At 35.0% G+C, this 21,021-nt stretch overlaps 1 protein-coding gene across 10 annotated transcripts in view; it reads right to left on the bottom strand.

The window, feature by feature from the left end:
- Positions 1 to 21,021, bottom strand: part of RAB28 (RAB28, member RAS oncogene family) — a 109,902-nt gene that overhangs the window by 84,825 nt on the left and 4,056 nt on the right. For all 10 annotated transcript variants that reach the window (XM_075930724.1, XM_006128166.4, XM_006128170.4 and 7 more), the window contains 3 exons: positions 14,640 to 14,736; positions 9,181 to 9,269; positions 745 to 874 (listed from right to left, as the gene is read on the bottom strand). In XM_075930724.1, coding sequence (XP_075786839.1) covers positions 745 to 874; positions 9,181 to 9,269; positions 14,640 to 14,736 — 316 coding nt within the window. The remainder of the gene's footprint in view (positions 1 to 744; positions 875 to 9,180; positions 9,270 to 14,639; positions 14,737 to 21,021) is intronic.

Below are 21,021 nucleotides of genomic sequence, written 5' to 3'. Positions count from 1 at the left end.
AACAGTTTAAAATACCTGAAGTGTAGGAGCATAAGCTTTCGTGGACAAAGACCCACTTCGTCAGATACATGTAGTGGAAATTTCCAGAGGCAGGTATAAATATGCAGGCCAGAATCAGGAGATGAGGAGGTGGATCCAATCAAGGAGGATGAGGCCCACTTCTAGTAGCTGATCTGGAGGTGTGAATTCCAAGAGAGGAGAAGCTGTTTTTGTAGTTAGCAAACCATTCACAGTCTTTGTTAAAGATGGCTTGCTAACTACAAAAGCACCTTCTCCTCTCTTGGAATTCACACCTCCAGATCAGCTACTAGAATTTATGAATGCAAAATAATTTCTTAAGAAAAGTTTTAATGTTTCAGAGTAAGAAAAGCACAAACCCCTTTTTTATCATCAGTACATAGTTTATGGCAAAAAAAAAATACCAACAGAACAGTGGAGAATAATACACCTCTAAATTATAGATGGTATGAAAGAAAATAAAAATGCTGCAGAAAAAAAATTCTTATTTTACATGTAAAGCTTGATTCCATGCTTTTAAATTATGGAAGTACATTCTTTTAGGAAATGTTTTTCACCTAGCAAAGAAAAACAGTCAATTTTACAATACAGAATTTAGAAAGACCTAACACATGAAACATACTTGTTGTTCCATTGTAACTAAAGATGTGTTTTATGATATTTCTCTATATTAAACAAGCAGCTGAAGTACTTCAGTTAACTAGCATTTTTGCATTAACAACTTACTTTTATTGCCCACCAAAGCCACAAGTGGCTGAATTTCTGATTCTTCATTTGCTTTCTTTACCATATTATACCAGTCTTCTAAATTTTCAAAGCTCTGGTAATTGGTAATGTCATATACCAAAAGGACACCCTGAGGGGAAAAAAATATTTGAAACATTATACAATGACAATTCATTGTAGTAAGTTATTATTAAATTTGTATTATATTTATGTTTTGAGATTCTTCAAAAACTGAGAGGCTATTAATAGTAAATATACTGTTATTGCAATCCATACTGAACAGTTAGGATTCCATTAAATAAATATTTTATGAGATAACCAAAACACAGTAGTACACAAAACTTTATTATTCAGAAATTAATTGTATCGTAGGTAGAGAAACACAATGGAAAGTTAGTACAGAAAAACAGCAAATAGTACACTACCCATAGTAGAAAATCAGTGTCTAATATTTACATTTATTTTAAAAAATTCAAAAGCTTTTCAAAGTGAAAGTTAATATTGTAAAACAGCTGCTACTTATCAAGTTTTCACCACCGGTTTCCAGATTTGATTTTTTTTTTTAATTGTGAATCACATATTTTTTATAGCCTGCCTGCTACTTCTAGACTCCCAGCTAAGGAAAAAAAACAGATCCTTTTTTTTACTGTTGTAGAAGACAAGAAAGTAATATTGGCACGCTTCTAACAAAACCCTAAGGGTAGGATTGCCAGATGGTCTCCCACTCCCCCTGCCCCCGCCAGGCTTCTGCGCAATCACAGGCTCCTAGCGCCAATCATGGCCCCGCCTTCCAGCCGCTCCCCCCGCCCACGCCAGGCTTCCTTCTGGTGCGCAGCCGGAAAAATCAGAGAATACCAGACATTGCACATGTCCGGTATTCTCTGATTTTTTTTTTTAACCAAAGAGCATAAATACCGGACTGTCTAGTAGAATACCGGACACCTGTCAACCCTGCCTAAGGGCCTGATCGAAAGCTCAGCATAAATCTATGGACAGACTCACATTCATATCTATGGACTTTAGGTCATGTCTTAATTGAGAAATATTCAAAAGAAAGATATTAATCAGGTTTCCCAGGGTTGCCAGGTGTCCGGTATTCTACCGAAGAGTCTGGTATTTGCTTTCTTCATCCAGTTAAAAAAAAATAAAAAAATCAGAGAATACCGGACATGCGCAATGTCCGGTATTCTCTGATTTTTCCAGCTGCACAGATGGAAGCCTGGCGTGGGCAGGGGGAGCAACTGAAAGGTGGGGCCACGATCGGTGCTAGGAACCTGTGATTGTGCAGAAGTCTGGCGGGGGTGGGGAAAGTGGTTGGGACTCCCAGCCGCTCCCCCCCCCCCCCCACTCCCACCAGGGTTCTGTGCAATCACAGGCTCCCAGCGCTGATGGCGGCCCCACCTCCCAGCCTGGGAGTCCCAGCTGGGAGGCGGGGCTGCGATCACCGCTCTGGGCTCTTCAGAAGTCTAGCCGGGGCAGGGAGAGTGGCTGGAAGTACCAGCCACTCCCCCTGTCTCCACAAGGCTTCTGAAGTGCCCAGAGCACTATCAGGTGGGAAGTCCCAGCTGGGAGGCGGGGCTGCGATCGCTGCTTATCCCGCATTCCCTCCCCCCCTTTTTTTTTGGTCGACCAAAAAATACCAGGTGTCCGGTATTTTTTGGGAGACATCTGGCAACCCTATTCCCGTGAAGTCCATTACTTTGTAGCAAAAGTCCTTTGACATCCCTATTTTCTTCCACTATTTGATCTGAGGAAGTGGGTCTGGCCCACGAAAGCTCATCATCTAATAAACCATCTTGTTAGTCTTTAAAGTGTTACATTGTCCTGCATTTTGCTTTGACATCCCTGACTTTCCTGCACTCTTTAGCCTAAGCTGTCTCATCTTTTTTTCCCCAGGGATTCCATAATCAGCTCTCACCTTCATTTGCTTTTCAGTTATTGACTCCTTTACCCTTCTCTCCCATTGTTCCAGCCAACTAAATATCCCATAGTGCAGAAGAGAAGTAACATGAATATAGTAAAGCTACTTTCCTAACTTTTAACATCAGTTACACAGTAGGAACTAATGCAGGGTAACATTTTTAAATGGTTAAACCTCTCCTGATGGGCTGTTTATCTCTGATCTCTCTTCAGACTAACAATGTGCTTCTGAAGGGCTTCCAGACAAACAATAGCATCTTCTCCCCTTTAGGAGAAAATGAACTCCACCACAGAGTTTTCATGGAAGAAACTCTAAGGCTATGGCTACACTGAAGGCTTCTTGCACAAGAACAGCGTAAAAACTTGCAGAGCGTCTACACTGCACATGCATTCTTTCACAAGTAAATTTTAGAGTAAAGCGTCAGAACAGAGGGCTTCTTGAGCAAGAGTTATTCCTCTCCCCACGAGACAGTGTGGACGGGCAACAGGGGTTTCTTGCACAAGAAACCTCTATGGCTAAAATGGCCATCAGAGCTTTCTTCCACAAGAGAGCATCCACACTGCCATGGACGCTCTTGCACAAAAGCACATCTCCTGTGCAAAAGCACATGGCAGTGTGGACGTGCTCGTGCACAAGACCTTTTGCGCAAGAACTCTTGCGTAAAACAGTTCTTGCGCAAGAAGCCTGCAGTGTAGACTTAGTCTAAGTGAGTGTTAGCAACTGTAGTTCCCCAGTGTCCTTACTATCAGCTTCTAGCCCATTTCCAACACTGCCTTAAAAATTATGTAATTTCCTCACTCATTCCCTCTCTTTGAATCCCTACAAAGGTTGTCCCACACAACAAGTTTAAACTCTTGGTGTTTGTCCCAAAGATCCTTCACAATTCTGCCACCCCTGCCTACACCCGCACTCACACCCATTCCTCTCCAACAAGACTGACCTCTTTCTGCTGTTTCTCTTTCTTCCACTCCAATCTCTAGACTTCTTTCCAGGTTATCCCTTATGCATGAACTGTAAGATCACTGTCAGTATAATAAGCCCCCCACCCTCTTCTTAATTAAACAACAGAAGCAAATGCTAATGTCTGAACTTACTATCGCCTTTCGTTTCTTGGTGCTTACTTTGGTTGCAACCCAGGATATCCACAAATTGATGTCTGGTATTGGAAGACAGAATTGGATTTACTGCAACAATGGCTTACCCAGATTTTCTATTTTGTTACTATTATTTGAAAGGTAGGCTGGCAGGGATGAACTAGATGACAAAGACAGGCTACTTTAGGGCCTTGACACTAAAAACTAATCTGTAATCTTTGTTTTTGCCCCAATAAAAACACAATACTCTACCAACAACTGATTGGGAACATTACAATTATGGAGCTGCTGGTCACAACTTAAGATTTATTTCTGTTTTCTACTGAAATCAAAGATCCAACCTTCATTTTCTTTACAAATTCAGTAAGCTTACAATGCTTTAAGTACAGAGTGAGCAGATTCAATCATTGTAATTTCCCCAACATACACATGAAATACACTTAGACATGAGGCATTTTTAAGGGATAAAAAATGTAGAAAGAAAAACAATTTTAAAAAATAGCACATTTCCCCACAATGAGAAAGAAAGAAACCTGAGCACTGTTGGAGGATACCACGATGTGAATTCTCTAGTCTCCAACAAATATTCCTTGCTTGCATACCAATACTTTGGCAATGGAGACTTTATGCCTATTTTACTTTACATGTCAGTGCTTCTTGTTTCTGAATTGTAGAATATTTGCAAAAATACTCCTCTGGAAACTGAGTGTACTGCAGAAGTGATTTGCTGCTCTCTAGAGAAAATATGGTCTGCACTACTCTTATTCTATTAACAAGCTAATTTATGAAGTAGCATATGCCTGCTCTGAAGGATATTTTACACTAGAGATATGGATAGGGGCTGTAGTTTTATAGCTCAGAGATGGGAGTGGGTCTAAAACATATTCATAGCCTAAATGGAAGATATGCTATTTTGAACATTTCCTGAGGGTATTAAACAGAATGCATAATTTATCACTAGAAAAGCCAACATTTAAGAAGTATCAATATTATAACAGTAGTATATTAAAAGGATTAAAGAACTTATTAATGCGGTACTTTTAGTTTTAAAATTTTTATTATCAATGTTTATCATGTTGTCATCCTATCCAAATGATTGATGTGATTATGCAAATGCTGAATAAACTTTAATTTGAAAATTATAAATTAAATGTAATGATCATGAAAAAAGTCACAGATTAAAAGTAATAGACACTGAACTCTTCTAGCCACAGAACAGAAATGCTCAATAAGTGGCTACTTCCTTTTACAAACATGCAGAGAGTACCATGTTCTCAAGTACGAAGACAGTTCACTGTCTATCTCTATTAATCATCAGCGTCTCTGGAGAGACTGACAGAAAGGCTGCTAACAGTGGCAACTCTGTGATGTGAAAGTGACAGGGAGTCCTGTAGCACCTTATAGACTAACAGATGTATTGGAGCAATGCAATAGGTGCTACAGGACTCCTTGTCGCTTTTGCAGATCCAGACTAACACGGCTACCTCTCCGTGTTCACATCACAGATCATTCTCACTAAGGACTAGCTGCAAAGTACATAACTCACAAAAGTACAAAAAGCAGCCAATTATCCTAAGCTAATAACCTTTATCTATTTGCATCTTCTTTTGTAAGCTCTAATAAGTTTATATGTCTATGTTAACAATGGGAAAAAGTTTCTTATACTAATAATTATCACAATAATACATTAAACAAAAATCTAAGTAAGCTTTTAAAGGTTGCTTAAACCTGGCTTTTAAATATTTACTTAGCATTTTTTATTCAGAAAGTAAACAGCTTTGGGACCTGTTGGCTAGAATTATTTTAGTCACTAATGAAATTCAGCCACCTTTGAGGTGGTATTTCATCATTCTGAGTAGCAACACTACAATTTTTAAGAGGGGAAGTAAATTGCAAACTTATTCAGATGAAAACACATGGGAAATAAGATGGATAAACTGAAGGCTTTTCTATACGGGCAAGTTACTGTGCTGAATCTCTCATTCAGAAATGGACAGACAGACACACACACACACACGTACATTTCAGTGCAATAATCTGCCAGTGTAGACAGGTTTCAAGCACTAGAACTACTCCCCTCGTGAAGGAAGTTTTCCTAAAGAGCTGGGAGAGCTCTCCCCCAAGTGCTGATGCCATGACCACCCTATTGCCTTAAAGCACTACTGCGACTGCACTTTAATGGTGAAAGTGTAGACAAAGCTGGAAACACCAGGGTTAACACCGCTCTCACTACAAAAAGTGACACAAAGCCAGTAGTTCTGTTTTATGCCACTGCCACAAGATGGCAAATCTAACCATACCATAACCCAAAGCTCCATCCTGAAGAGTTGATTCTATTCTGACTCAAAGAAGGGAGCCACTAATGCCATTTTCTGTAGCACCTGAAGTTTTTTGGATGTCCCTCATCCAAATGCTAATCATACCTTCCTGTCATCTGACCAGATCACATAATAAGATGATATAGGTACAGGATATATTGTTTACAATTACTTGTATGGAATCTGTATCTGCCATAGGCCCCAATTAAGCAAAATTATGCCTGCAGGTAGATCTCTGCACCCACACGGGAGTCAATTTGACTTGAACAAGCACAACAGTTTAGTCATGTGCAAGAAGCTGCAGAATCAGAACCCTAGATAGTTAAATTATTTGGGTTGGGAGCACGTCTTCAATTTTCAGTCAAAAAGAAAACTATCAGTACTTAATTAGTTCTATGGAAATAACACATGACATTATCTGCTTTAAGATCTGAAATTGCCTTTTGCATACTTAATAGGCTCTTAATGTAATATTCTAGATACAGTGTAAATATCTATATGATTGCTTATGTCATACATTCGTTTCACAGATAACAAGGTACTAAGGCCCAAATTTACAAAGTTATTTAGGCACCTAACGATGCAGATAGATGCCTTGTAAATCTCATTGGATGCCTATGTGCATCTTTAAATGAATAAATACCTTTGTAAATCTGATGCCTAATGATCTGGGATTTGTGAACTCATGCATAAAAAAGAGATTGGATGTGGAGGGGATGACTTTTGAGGAAAGATTAAAATAATTAAGGGCCACCTTTTGAAGACCACATTGGTAATTTAAGCATTTAAATCAATTGCTAAAAAATAATGTTGGCATTTAATCTGTTTATATACTTCTGTCAATTTTACTAGACGTCTATCTGCACTCTTAGGCACTTAAATACTTTTGTTACTGTGCCTCTATTAAATGGAGACTGGAACAGTGTCATATTTCAAAAGACTAAGAAAGTAATAATTCTTTAAGAAATTTCTGTATCAAGAATATCATCATATATTTATCTTAATTAAATATATAGCTTTGGTTTACTATAATGACCAATGCCATTATTCAATGATGGAATAATTTTCTCTATTTCAGATTACAGGTCTGTAATCTTAATATTCAATTCACATTACTTAATTCCAATATATACACACAGGTCCAAATAAAGCAACTGATCAGGATACAGTATTCCCATTTGCATTTTTAAGTTAGACTTCCACTGTATCTCATAGCAAGTTATCAAAGTACAAAAACCTGTTTAGGAAAAAAACAAATCAAGTCAGAGTGCAAATGGATTCTTTCATCTCTCTGAACAGTCTGATCGTATCTCTAAAGAGCATTTTGTTTTGGATCTGAATTAAGGTGACTTCTTATAGCTGTAGATTACAAGATGAGTTACACCAACAATTTTAACTGCCTGCTGTGTTCTGGACTGCAGGTGTATGCAGCTATATGCTCTGCCTACCTACTGCCTTTCTTTGTACTTCAATATATTGGCTGTACCCAAGAATTTTTCTATGCATTTATTCTAGGATTCTTCCATTTAAATTCCACATAGTGACCTATTTAGACCGCCCCTTTTTCATTTCCAGTAAATCTTAAGATTTCCTACACAGAAGCAACTTTTAGTCTCGAAGAGAACAGACTACAGCTTCTTCCAGTATGATCCATGCTGTCTCATCTGCTCTTCAGAGAAGGCTGTTTGGGAAACTAATGCTAAGTTTTCAGACCAGCCCTGAGAAGACAGGCATCTTGGAGTAACACTTACTAGAATGATGGAGAAGAAAATTGCCACTAATTAGAAAGTTGCATGTAGAGTTATCAAATAAAAGTAATTCTTGCATTCCTTACTTATTTTAATGGAAGTGTTACCACATCAATAAATGCTGCTAAATTACAGATTACTATGATTAAAGAAACACCCTCTACTTTATTAAAAAAAAAAAAAAAAAAAAATCACACTTTAGTCTGAACTCTTGGACCTATTGTTGCTACAAGAAACTCCTAAAATTATCAGTGAGAGCAATAAAAGAATAAGTGTGAGTCTTACTCCCTCCTTTCAAATTTGTTTACTATTTCCTTATTTCATTACAGTCAATTTCACCTGTTGGTTGGTCTGTTTTTCATAGTAGAGAGAAAAATCTTAAAAAAAAAAAAAAAAAAAAAAAGATATGCATGGTTGTACAACCACAGACATTAGTAGGCTGGCTCAGAGTCAGATGTAATACTTACAAGTACTTAGTTAAAAAAAAACTGACTAAATTTTAAGTCAACGAGGAGATCAGATTTTTTTTTACCCTATCAATTTGCAAATCATAGAGCTACTTTATTTAGCAGCCCTTGCACTATACTTATTCATGTGATGCCACACTTCTGCTCTTGTACATGTTCTAAGAACCATATACAACCCTTTACTGTGAAAGTAGAGAGCAGCAAATAGAAGCAAACAGAAAAAAATACATTAAAACAATACATTTTATCACATACATTGCCTGTTGTTCTTATTGCAATACAGTAATTGGTCTGGTGTTATTAAGCCAAAGATAAAATCATGTGCACATCATTCCAAAACTGCATCACAAACATCTATATGCTGTTGCAATATTTTCTTTAGTCCTAGCAGTCACTTAAAGTTGCTTCATTAGCTTTTGAAGCAAAATTAACATTCACTGTATTCAAGTTCTGTAAAAAATATTTATTTATGTGGCTACCTCCTTTTGTTTGCCCTTTTATAACCCTACTTGCTTGTATAATGGTGTAGGATTGCTCTTAATTTCCTCCTCCTATTTTCCTCCCCAGGGGGTATCTGCTCTCAAAGTAGTCAGTATATCTACCTTCCATGTGGATACCCAAACAGCCTTTACTGTGATTCTTTTCTCAGTCCAAGCCACAATGCATGGAAACATACATCTGTTTTTTAGACTTGTTAGGGATCTACAAACTAGCACCTTTGCTGCTTTTTTAAGCCAGCGAAAACATCATGATAGCCAAAAATAAAACGTGCACATAAGTCAATCCTAAAATAAATTTTAAATTAAGCAGATGTTTAATTTTGTTACCTAAAACATTTCCTGAAAAAATATGATTAGGAAAGCAAAGTTAATAACTGTTTTACTATACCTGAGCTCCATAGATATATTTATCCAACATCTTGCCTCCTATTGTTTGCCCCCCTATATCCCACACTTGAAGAGTAACATTCAAATTTCCTGAAAAACAAAAAACATGCAGAAGCTGATTTCTTTGAAGACACTAATTTGATGAAGTTAAATTCAACTAAACTAAAAATGTAACATTAAATCAGTTGATACAATACCGGCATATTAGTAAATACTTTTTACAAATGTTTTCTTGCAAATAAATATTTGCTCACACCAAAATACAGAAATGAACATATCAACTGGAAAAAAGTTAATTCCTATTAATTTATATTCCTTAAGATCAAGGGAAAACATAGCTAGATATGAGCCACATCTCACTGTAAAATGTTCTTCAAAAGAAAAGAACTGGGATAATATAAGATACAGTTTTTCTAAGTCAGAGTTTATTAATGTATTTCAGTTAAGCAATCTGAAAAGAAGCTTAAGAAAAAAACCTATATTTTACAATTGTTGCATAGTCCTTTATTGCTAGTAATATTGATCTGACCGCATATTTAATCTCCAGAGTACTTGTTCAACTATTTTAAGCATTTAAAACTGCAAGACATGGATCTGGTAGAAGTGTTTCCAAAACTACTGTACAGTTAAGTGATTATAATGGAAATGCTAACACAACTCTATTTTCAGAGTACAAAATACTTTCTTCTCTGCCCTGCCACCTCCAAAAAGACACTCAGCCATAAACCTTAGCTTACAAATTCTCAGCCTCTTTTTATTTTTTTAAACAAATGAATAAACCATCTTTAAATTCAGTTTTGAATGTATTATTGCATATTGTAGAAAGCAGTTATTTTACCATCTTACACACACACACACACACACAACACCCTAAAATTATAAATACCAAAACGAATGATAGAAAGTTAAACAATCATCTACAGTCAATGTAGACCTGCCAAATTAAATCACTTGTATAGTTGTTAAATCCAGTGCACTAAAGAACCTAATGGTTCACTGATGACAACTTCTACAAAACAAAACGGATGTCAGTAAGCATAAGATTCAATGCAAAGTAAAGTACAGTAAAGTTCAATGCAAATTTTCACCAAACTACACTTCATATATTAATAATACTTTTACTTATAAAAATATAACTTCCAATTAATTTTTATTTCTAGACAAAAATGTTATAAAGTTACAAATTCCACATAAGTCATAAAACTTAAATGTACAATTTCTTAACTTATACCAATAGTGGTGTAGGTGGTCCTGAGAGTGGAAAGAGAAAATACTATGTGCTACAGACAGAGTTTTAAATTAGGTTTTTATTATTATATTAAAATCTTGATGTTCTTGAGCAAAATATTATCCATTCACCCATAAAGTAGCAGAGCATTTACAAGAAAAACTTCCTTCAGCATTAAATGAGCTACACAAATGAATACCCCATTTATCAATGAAAATCTATTCTATTCTAGTGCTTTGCAACAGTAGATAAATATATACTTGGATATATTGTGCTTGAGCTACAAAGTGTAACAATTACTTTTTTATAACACATCTTGTTTCACTTTGTTCAGACTTTTAAAGCCAATTTTTTTTTAGAACTGGTATGTATGTTTCAGATATCCAGTATATGAATCTCATGTTGCTTACTAAAAACAAGCTTTACATATTAATTTATTTTGATAATTATGAAATCCCTTTTTAAAAACAAAGAATATTTATGGAAATGCTTCTTTATGTTCAGTACTCACACGTAACATTTCATCTGAATAAGAAATGTATAATTTTTCATAACGCATTGACCAACTATTAAGTGATGCTTTTAAAGCTTAGAACATAAATCTATAGTCATCACAGATAACACAAAAATAAGTCTTGCATAACATATGTGCAGCATAAACAAACTAATGAATCAGCACTAGGAAGCAACTATGCTTCTTCAGTAGGTAATCAAACTAAACACACTTGAAAGCCCCCCAAACTAGCCATGCTACAGTGTCCTATATCTAGCTTGGTTGTATTCATTCTACTACCAATTTGCCATTTCATTCATGCTAGATATTTGGGAAAATGCATTAAAAACAATACAATATCTAAAATCTCCTTATTTAAAAATAATAATTTTATGTTAAAAAGTTTCCAAATTGATTATTATCCAGTGTTGGAGCCAAACAAGTTATTGGGCTCAATACAGGGGTTACTGGCTTGTGAGCTCAGACTAAATGATCTAGGTCTCTTACCAGCTTAAAAAATTACAAAGTTTTTCCCTTCTATTAATATAATAGAAAATAAAAAAGCTAGTTTATCTAAATAAAGCTTGATTGTCTCATTCATGTTACGGTGACTCCTGGCTTAAATTAAACTAGAGCAACTGCTGAAATTCAAACTGATCATTTTGAGTGATAAGTTAGTATTAACCCTATACTGCTTCATATGTTTTCTGCCAGATTGTTCCATGTTTCTATTTTGTGGTCAACTTTTTAGCATAGCTATGACAGTAGAAAAAAAATCTGAACAATATGACTATTTAAAATTCAAATATTAGCTATAGAAACAAAATTTAATTTTACTTTTGTCATAGAATACATTTTAAGTTGTATCTACTGACCAATTTAAAAAGGAAATGTTTATTAACATGAGTGGCAATAATAAAGTTAAATAATAAAGAAAAACGTCAACAGCTCACTTCTTACAGCTGTAGCATGCTTTCTCTATGCAACAAATTTAATGTACAAGTAAACAATTATAGCTGAAGAATTCCAGTGAAACTCCAGAATGTCCACTGATGACAAAAAAGAAAATTCAAGGGGAGGGTTCTCTGTTAATTCATTTGTTTTACACACATTTTGTAGAAAATGGCATACATGGGATTCAAAAAATGAGTAAATGAGACAATATATTATAAAGAATATAGGTTAGTTTTGGTCTGAAATGAAGCCACTAGGAAGATTCAACCGTGACCTTTATAAAAGGTGTGCTTGGTGCATTGGTTAACCTTATTTAAAGTGCTATACACAGTCATGATGAAACTAAAAAACACATGTCTGCCCACTTCTTGTGCTCAAGTCTTAAAAAATCCTTTTCACAGTAGAATCCTGTTTACTGGACTGCACCCACAATCTTCCTGAAAGTATTTTGACTATGTTTCTTAAGAAGCGCCATCAGCAGCACCTCTGGCCAGCAGATACGCTATTTTAAGCTGTAAAATCTACAGAGCACTTGCATCCAGACTTTACAACATATTAGATCATGAAATACACTGAAATCAATCAGTATTTGGAAAGTAATTACCTGGAAAGAATTTCACTGAGATAATTTGAGTAGCTGAACACTAAAAATCATACTGTCAACAATTAAACTAATCAAAAATACTTGCAATGTGTATTAAATTGTTATTTTGTTTGAGTCATCAACTGATAAAATGTTAGTCCACTTCTCACTGTAAAAGGATATCGGTTACTAAAAAAGTATAACAATATAAGTGCATATCCACAACATTCCAAAACATTTCCTTTATATCTACTAATATTAAATTACTATTTGTTTTTTAAATAAACCCTAATATATTTATAGGGTAGAAAAGTACAAATTTCTGTTTTGCTTTAAAACTATAATTTCAATTTTTTAAAAATCTGCTTGTATTTAAAAGCAAAACATAAGTAATTCTGAAGTTAATTATCTACCTGTTCTACCACAGATATAAACCACTGCATGTTTTTCCAGTGATAGTTGCATATTTTGTCTAGTTATATTAATTCATCTTTAGAGAAATATTAATAACTGTGCATAAGCAAAACTATTTTTTTCAATCAATAAATTAAGGGAATCCAGCTACTGAGGAAGTCCATTCCATAGTTACTTTTTGAACTTTAAAAGTCCCCTCCTCCCCCCCCAAATCTGACTTTCATACAAATTTATCACTCTAAAGACAGAGGAATACAGTGAGAAACAAAGGTAAAAATGCCTCCCTGCTGATATAAAATTTATTTTTATTTTATAAACACAGAAATAAGAAAATATACACAACTAGTCGCTATTCTATATATTTGGGTGTGATTTACACCTACACGTTTATTTTAAAACAAAATAATTATGGAAGAAAACAATTATGAAAAGGGACAAAAGGTTGATACTTCTCCAAGTTTTCCAACCAAAAAGAATATTTAGAAACCCAATAATGTATTAATAGCTTCTGTATGCTTAACAGCTGGAAAAAGCCTTGAAAAAGTACAAGTTCTCAGCATGCACGCTGAATGATTTGCGTACACATTCCATTTACAAGTGCTGCTGTAAGTATTCTGCATATTTGTATTTAGAAGAGCAGGCAGGACAATAAAAAATTACTCTATCATTTGACAGAGAATAAGCACACAGAGTTAAAAATCTGAGTCAAGTCATACACAAAAGTGTAACAGTGAAAACAACCAATAAAATAATCTTGAAGGATAGGATTATTTTTTATATTGCCACATTCTCTATCACTTAGTAAATATTATCACAATATTTGGAAATTATTGGCAATATAATTTTTGTTACATAGCATTCAGAAAACTGCATATTTTCCTAGAAGACTTCAGATTTCATTTCCACTTTGCTACTTGTATGTTACCAATATAAAGATGGAACTTGTATCAACTATATCATACCTGACTGCAATTTAATACTTAAAAGTGCTTTTTCCAGCTTTCATTTATTAAGCTCACCAGGGTAAATTGTTTTTAATGGAATACTTTTATGCTTACAAATTGAACGGACACAATGAATGAATGGTTCTTTTTATACCCCCAATTGTTCAGAAACAAACTTTAACCACTAACCATTCTTTTTTATTATTTCTTTGCATTTTCCATGCAGTGTGTGCAACTGGCATCTAAATAGTTTCTTTGCCGTCGTGAACTGAAACATCTTGAATGCTCAAACTGTATTTTTATGAGTGCCGAGGGACCTTAAATTTTAGTGGTCTATTAAATGCCAGCAATTTCATGCTGCCTTGCATAAAACAGCATTCACATATTAGAGCACAGCAATTCCATAGGTACATTATACTTCTCCCCCACAACCCAAATACAAGTTCAGTGTATTTTATCTAAAAAATTAGATTTATTTCAAAAGGCAAAGATATTTTTAGTTATACATAATTATATTTTATTGATGTTGTGTATTTCACTATGCACTTGAAGGAGTTAGTCTTAATAGGTATCCCAAAAAAGTAGTATTTTTTAAAAATATAGCTAATAATGGCTCTAGAAAAATAACTTAATGTTTTATCTTTAAAGAAATAAACTGTATATACATAATCCTTTTTCACTTGAAGTCTGCATAAGAAATCTGAAACAACCCTCAATAGCCAAATGATCTGTCCTGCTTAAAAACATTTGCATGAAAAACACTAATTTACTTTATGTATTTCATTCTCAGGACCTTGTCTCTGCAAGTTTAACTATTCAATTTTAAGTCTTTTTAGTCTCTTACCTGGTAATGTTATTCTTTTCAAAAAGAAGTCCAGTCCAACAGTCTGTTTGTACTGTTTCCCAAAAGCTTCTTGGGCAAAACGTGTGGCTAGAGATGTCTAAAAACAGAATCATATCAAATTATTTGGTATTTTAAAGGCTGCAAATCCAATTTTAACAGTCCTAAATCTGATAAAACAAAAATAAGCAACTTTTTAATCAATGCCAGCTAACAAATATTAATAAAGCCAGACAAGCATTCCAGACAGCTTAATATGATAAAAGTGATAATGGCAAGCAAAATAGGCAATAATCAAAAAAAGAGTAAAACATTCACAATGTACAGGAAGCATTTTTTTAAATTATACTGATACTGTATTACATTTTTAATTGAGTGCCAGTAGCATGATGAGCTCTGCTCCATACAAACATAAAGTGATATAATCCCTACTCCACAGGGCTAACATTTTTTTAAGTCCTGATTAAAAAACAGCAGCTCTATATGGTTGCAGGGATCCACTTTTTGCACATAAATTGCAGGATAAGGGTCTACACGTGGACTAACCTGGTCCTAATCCCGTAAACATTTATATTCCTATTGAGATGACACAAGAAGTTTTGCATGTATTATGTCAAACAGTATGTTGGAAATTGTTTTCCTACTGTTAAATTTAACAAAAGTAGTATCATTGTGAATGTAGACGGCGCTGCATTTTGGAATAACACATATCTTAATTTTTACTATGAACCCCAAGAACCATGCCCTTTTAATGACTTTAATATACAGAAAGTAACCAAGCGTGTATTTTCTGTTTTCTCATGACCAGTTGTAATCCATTCATCCAAGGCAAAAAAGTATACATGATATAATGTAAATAGGATAGAAAAACTAGAAAACACCAGTTAAACGCATTCCTAGAACAGCTGAAAAAAATGTTATGCCTTAAAAATTAGTGTGGTATTGCTAAAAGAATGTATCCTGTCTCAAGTTATTGCCAAGCATTTATTTCTCTCTCATTATCATGACATCTATAAATGTGAAAACACAGAAACTGCAGAAAAATTGGCCATATTTCAATCTGCCTATCTTTGTAAGGAAATAAAAATAGATAGCAGCTTCACAAAGTCCCAGCACTGTCAGATAGACACCCAAAGTGAACCAATAAGAATCTAGCCAATCTTTAAATAAAACACTAAATGACATCAAATGTTATTAAAAATGGGTATTAGAAGATATCCAGTTAGCATACATTACAATAATACAAATATTACTGTTAATGAAAACAGACACATTACTCTACTAATGTTTAAAAAATAAAGGCACTTTAATGCTTGCTATTTTTCTTCAACAGCTTCTACTGTTTTCCACAAATAGTCATTTACGCACTTCCACCACCAAACAACTCCACAATTAAGGAAGAAAGCATGAACAGGGAAATATTGATCTGGAAAGTTATTTCTGAAGGAAATAAACAAGACTTAATAGTTGCTTGATTGTATCATTCATATTCCTATCACAGTCAAACATTAATAGAGGTCTTGAATTCAGAAGATATTTTTAGAGCTAATACAAAAACTAAATCAATGGGAATCTTGTAATTTACTTTAGTGGACTCAGAGAATTAAGAAAATAAATTAAAACCGCAAACTATAATTAAATAATCATATTCATGCCATTTAAACCAGAGTTGCCAGTAAAAACGCTGAGGATCACAGAGGATGAGAAACCATCTGCCTCCAAAGCTACCTGGCAATTATTTTCAAGTACATATTCAAAATAAAAATTTTGACTGGAGCACCGCTAACACTTTCCCATTGATTTTGTAATCTAACACTTAGCATGAAATCATTTCACAAACTTTTTTTTAAAATCCATCACCACCTCCGATGCAGGCAAGAATAAACACAGTGAAGACATGCATTATATAGGCCCTCTCTTCCTGTAAACTGAATGTTTAATTACAAAATAGGAACTTTTCTCTTGTAATTTCCCCTTTCATTAGTGAAAAACAACTAGCACCTGGGATGCAGAACAGAATATAATCTGTCTATATCATACGATTTTATATTTTCCCAAACTTTAATTTAGATCCATAGTAAATAAGCAACCCTCCCCTGTTTTAAGGATACTGTAAATATTAACTTTATCACTCTGTGACACTTGATATTCCCAAAAGGTTTCTAGGGGTGTTAATAAAAATAAACAACACATTCAATTAACAGCCAACCAATAAGAGCAACAAGTAATCAACAGCACAGCAAAGTTCTTTTAAATAGCTTTCCTCCACTCTCCTGAATGCAAAGGAATTTATAGCAGAAAATCATTGACTAACTCCTTTTTTAATTTTTTTAATGAATGTCAGCGCTCAGGAAAGGTGTTGGAGTGCCAGCCCTGAAGACTGGAGTTCTCTATTCATTCACAGAACAAGTATTTATCCATAAGAATATTGACAGCAGCAGTTCAAGTGCTCTACATGGGGAAAAAGTTGTCTTCATGCCCATTTCAGGTCCATCCACAATGCAAAGCTCCCTATGATTCTAAAATTGTTCTCAAAGGGGGTTCTTGAAAAGTTTTGGGTAATAATTTTGGCAGCCTATGTGATCAAGGTAAATTACTTTCCATTCCAGTGGTTGATAAAGCCATTTTAGCTCAATGAAAATTTTCTGTAGCTTGTTTTTAGCAAGACTTGCCTCTTCCAAAAGGTTTTGTTAATCTGGAAAACAATTTTGTAACAGACTGGGCCAAATTCCATGACCTCTCTAGTATAACTGCAAACTAGAGTGTCTGTTCTTTAAAGAGCGAGAGACACTCTCTGTTTAGGCCCCAATTCAGCAAAGCATTTAAGCACTTGCCTAAATATAAGGATTAAGTAAGTGCTTTGCTGGACAGGGATAGCTGACCAAATCTGGATCTTAATGCATATGCCTGATCATATTTATTAAGCTCAGTCCCTGCATCTGAATTATAGTTCAAGGTGCTGAATTAATAAGTCATAGAATAAAATCAAAAGAGTGTAAGAATCACAAAGAGTTTAACAGCCAAAGCAGCATTTTTAAGAATGTGTGGTATGGATGAGAAGAGTTCCCTACAACACAGATACAGCTTAATGTGAGAGGTGAAGCAGAGGAGAGGGAGGATTGGCTGCATATATTTTAGATCAATTACTAACTCTGTTTTAAGACCTGTGCTGGAAATTGTCCATAAATTGTCCTGAAAAAACAACTCTCCAACTCAAAAGCTTGTCTCTTTCGCAACAGAACTTGATCTAATAAAAGATATTACTTTGTCTTTTTCATATCCTGGGACAAATAAAGCTAGAAAACCACACATACATTTACAGACAGACCAAACAAAAAAAATCAGACTATGTCTGAAAAAAGTTGTTGGCTGACAAATGTTAGCTTTATAGTTTAGGTCATATGGTTTATGCAATGATATATAGACAGTGTCAGTCATGAATTCCTACCAGGCATTTTGTGGGCATTTGAAAAGAGCAGGTACTTTCCAAAGGCTGTCCTACACGGTAAATTTTTCACAAGTGTCTATGTGGCTTAAGACTTTAAATCTCTTTGGCCATATCTTCACTAAACAGAAGATTGACCCTGCCACAACTGATCTTACAAGGGTTCAATTTAGTGAGTCTAGTTAAGATTTGTTAAACCAAACTGAGACGGTGTCTCCGTCAGTAGCTGTTAGTTCTGCTTCTGAAAGGAGTAAGGAAAGCCGTTGGGAGCATTTGCTCCCATTGGCCTCTTGCTATGGGGACAACAGTGAAACTCGAAACAAGTTAAGTCGACTGCAGCTACATAATTAACAGAGTTGGAGTTGTGTATCTTGATTCAACCTTTCCCTTTAGTGTGAACCTGGCTTTTGAAAAATCAATGGGACTTGGCTGTTATCTCTGGATCCAGCCATTAGGTCTTATATTAAAAGTTTCCACTTTACCAAAGCCACTGAGAATTCATTATCAACCAAAAATTAATTTGTATCCACTCTCATCTCACCCTTCCAGTTAATCATGTCAGCTCTCTATTTACAGTAACAATCCCATCTGGATCACATTCTATGCCAGTACCAGATAACTAAGTTTCATGCTAAGTGCACAAAATGTCAGAGAACTTGTAGGGCAGGAAACACCTTAGTTTTTTAAATGGTTATGGAGTAACTAAAATATGGAAAACTTTTCATTGAAAAACAATGTAGCTTATAAAAGCACTGATCTAAAATTTTGTTTATTCATAATTTACCAATCATTTTATAGTTTGAATTTTATGGCCTTTCCATTCCACTGTGACCCATGAATGAAAAACTGTCCCTTAAATGAAAAAAAATGGCAGATGTTTATAGACAACCTATTTATTTTCACTATCTAGGTACGCAACCTGAATATGACTCTGTTAATTTCTCCATCTGCAAAATAGAGACTATGATAGAAATTTACATTATAGTAGTTGAGTGAAATTTCATGTTTATAAAACACTCAGATCTTGAAATGAAAAACGCCACATAAGTATAAAGTATTAGGTGGGTTGTGAGGCAATAAAAGCTAAACATTTTTAGAGCTAAGGAGGAATTTCTAGTTCATTATTGGCTGAAAAGAGTCATGTGATGAGTATACCAATATTTACTTTTTCAGAGATCAATAACAACGAAGTCTAAAATTATGTTAATCACCAAGACTATATTTTCAAATTCTACAGTCTCACTACCCATGGGCCAATTCAAAATAAAAAGAGAGGAAGGGAAAAATAGACACACTAGAAAGATCAAAAAGCAATGAAGTTGAGAAGCCCATTGCAGAACTGAAGTAGGGGAAGAGGCTTTTAGGATTCCTATGCAGGACATATTTCAGGTACTCCATCTTTTGTATCAACCTATTGATAGTACAGGTCAGATAATTTGAAGTCCCACCCAACTGTAAGGGAGAAAGAGAACTGTAGTGTACTTTATCTTCAGCCCTGAAGCCTCCTAGCATTTGAATAGCTGAGACTACCTTATTCTTTCTCCATCCTCCTAGTAAAGAAAGAGAAAGTAGATTTCTGCTGCTCTATTCCCTCCCATGGCTTTTATTTTTCCGAGACCTCCTTGCCTATGAATAGTTCCAGGACCTAGTTCCACAGAAAGGCTACGCCTAGACTGCAAGCCTCTTTCGAAAGAGGCTTTTTCGAAAGATACTTTCGAAAAAGCCTCTTTCGAAAAAGAGCGTCTAGACTGCAAGCAGTACTTTCAAAAAAGCAAGCTGCTTTTTTGAAAGAGAGCACCCAGGCAGTCTGGATGCTCTCTTTCGAAAAAGCCATGTTTGCATTCAAGAATGCCTTTTTTCAAAAGAGCACTTTCGAAAAAAGGCATTCTTCCTCGTGAAATGAGGAGTGCCTCCATCAAAAGAAAAGTCGCGTTCTTTCTATTTAATTTCGAAAGAACGCGGCTGTAGTCTAGACGCAGGTGACGTTTTTTCGAAAAAAGGCTATTTTTTTCGAAAAAATCCTGCAGTCTAGACACAGCCAAAGACACATCTTTCCCAAGCAGCAGCAGAACACACCTACTGTGTTTGTTAGTTTCACAATTGTCACATTTCTCAACATGCAAACCAATGAATGTGTAGCAAGATGTAGAAGCAGCATCCAGAGACTGATACTGTTTTTTCCAATCTATATTAATGTCACTAATCTTTAAAAAGTTTGGTTTAGTTTCCAGAGGGTTTTGACAAAAACTGTATGGGTGCTAAGTTTTGCTCCTTTTTCTCTTTCCATCTTCTTCCTTCTTATAAAAAAAAGTCTTCTCTCAGAATACGTCTAGACTGCGGAGCTATATCAGGATACCAGAAGTATCTTGAAATGCTATTCCACATTGATTAAAGCAGCCCATTATTTTGAAATAGATTTCAAAATAATAGGCAGTTTATTCCGACATCCCGGAAACCTTCATTCCACAAGGGTTGAGGGGAATTTCAGAATAGCGAGTTATTTTTAAATTTGGTACTGTGTAGACAGCCCCAAATTACAAAATAAGCTAGTTTGAGCTAAGGGTGCTAGGTAAATGCACCCTTATACTACTGTGTATTTTTGCCTAACACAAAATCTCCTCTTCTGTTTTCAGATTTCTTTTCAGTCATCTGGTTTAATCTGCTTTCATAAATTTTGTTTCATTAATTTCAACCCTTTTTAATCACCATTTTTCCCTTCATGTGGTGCATTGTTTACCCTGTTTTCTTAATATTTTCATTTTAATGTTTTCTTAGCACTTGTTTAAAATTTTAATCTTTCCTTATTTTCTCCATTACTTGGTTTTTCTTCTAGTCTGTGTCTTTGTATGTCTATCACTCGCTCCTCCCTTTCTATCATCCTGTTGCCCATCCTCTCCTCCAGCAGCAATTCCACTCCTTGTCAATCCAACCTGATTTAGA

This window comes from Pelodiscus sinensis, chromosome 5 (genome assembly GCF_049634645.1).
Source record: "Pelodiscus sinensis isolate JC-2024 chromosome 5, ASM4963464v1, whole genome shotgun sequence".
Lineage (NCBI taxonomy): Eukaryota > Metazoa > Chordata > Testudines > Trionychidae > Pelodiscus > Pelodiscus sinensis.
The sequence above is the reverse complement of the archived record's forward strand: the minus strand, read 5'-3'. Positions and strand labels throughout refer to the sequence as shown.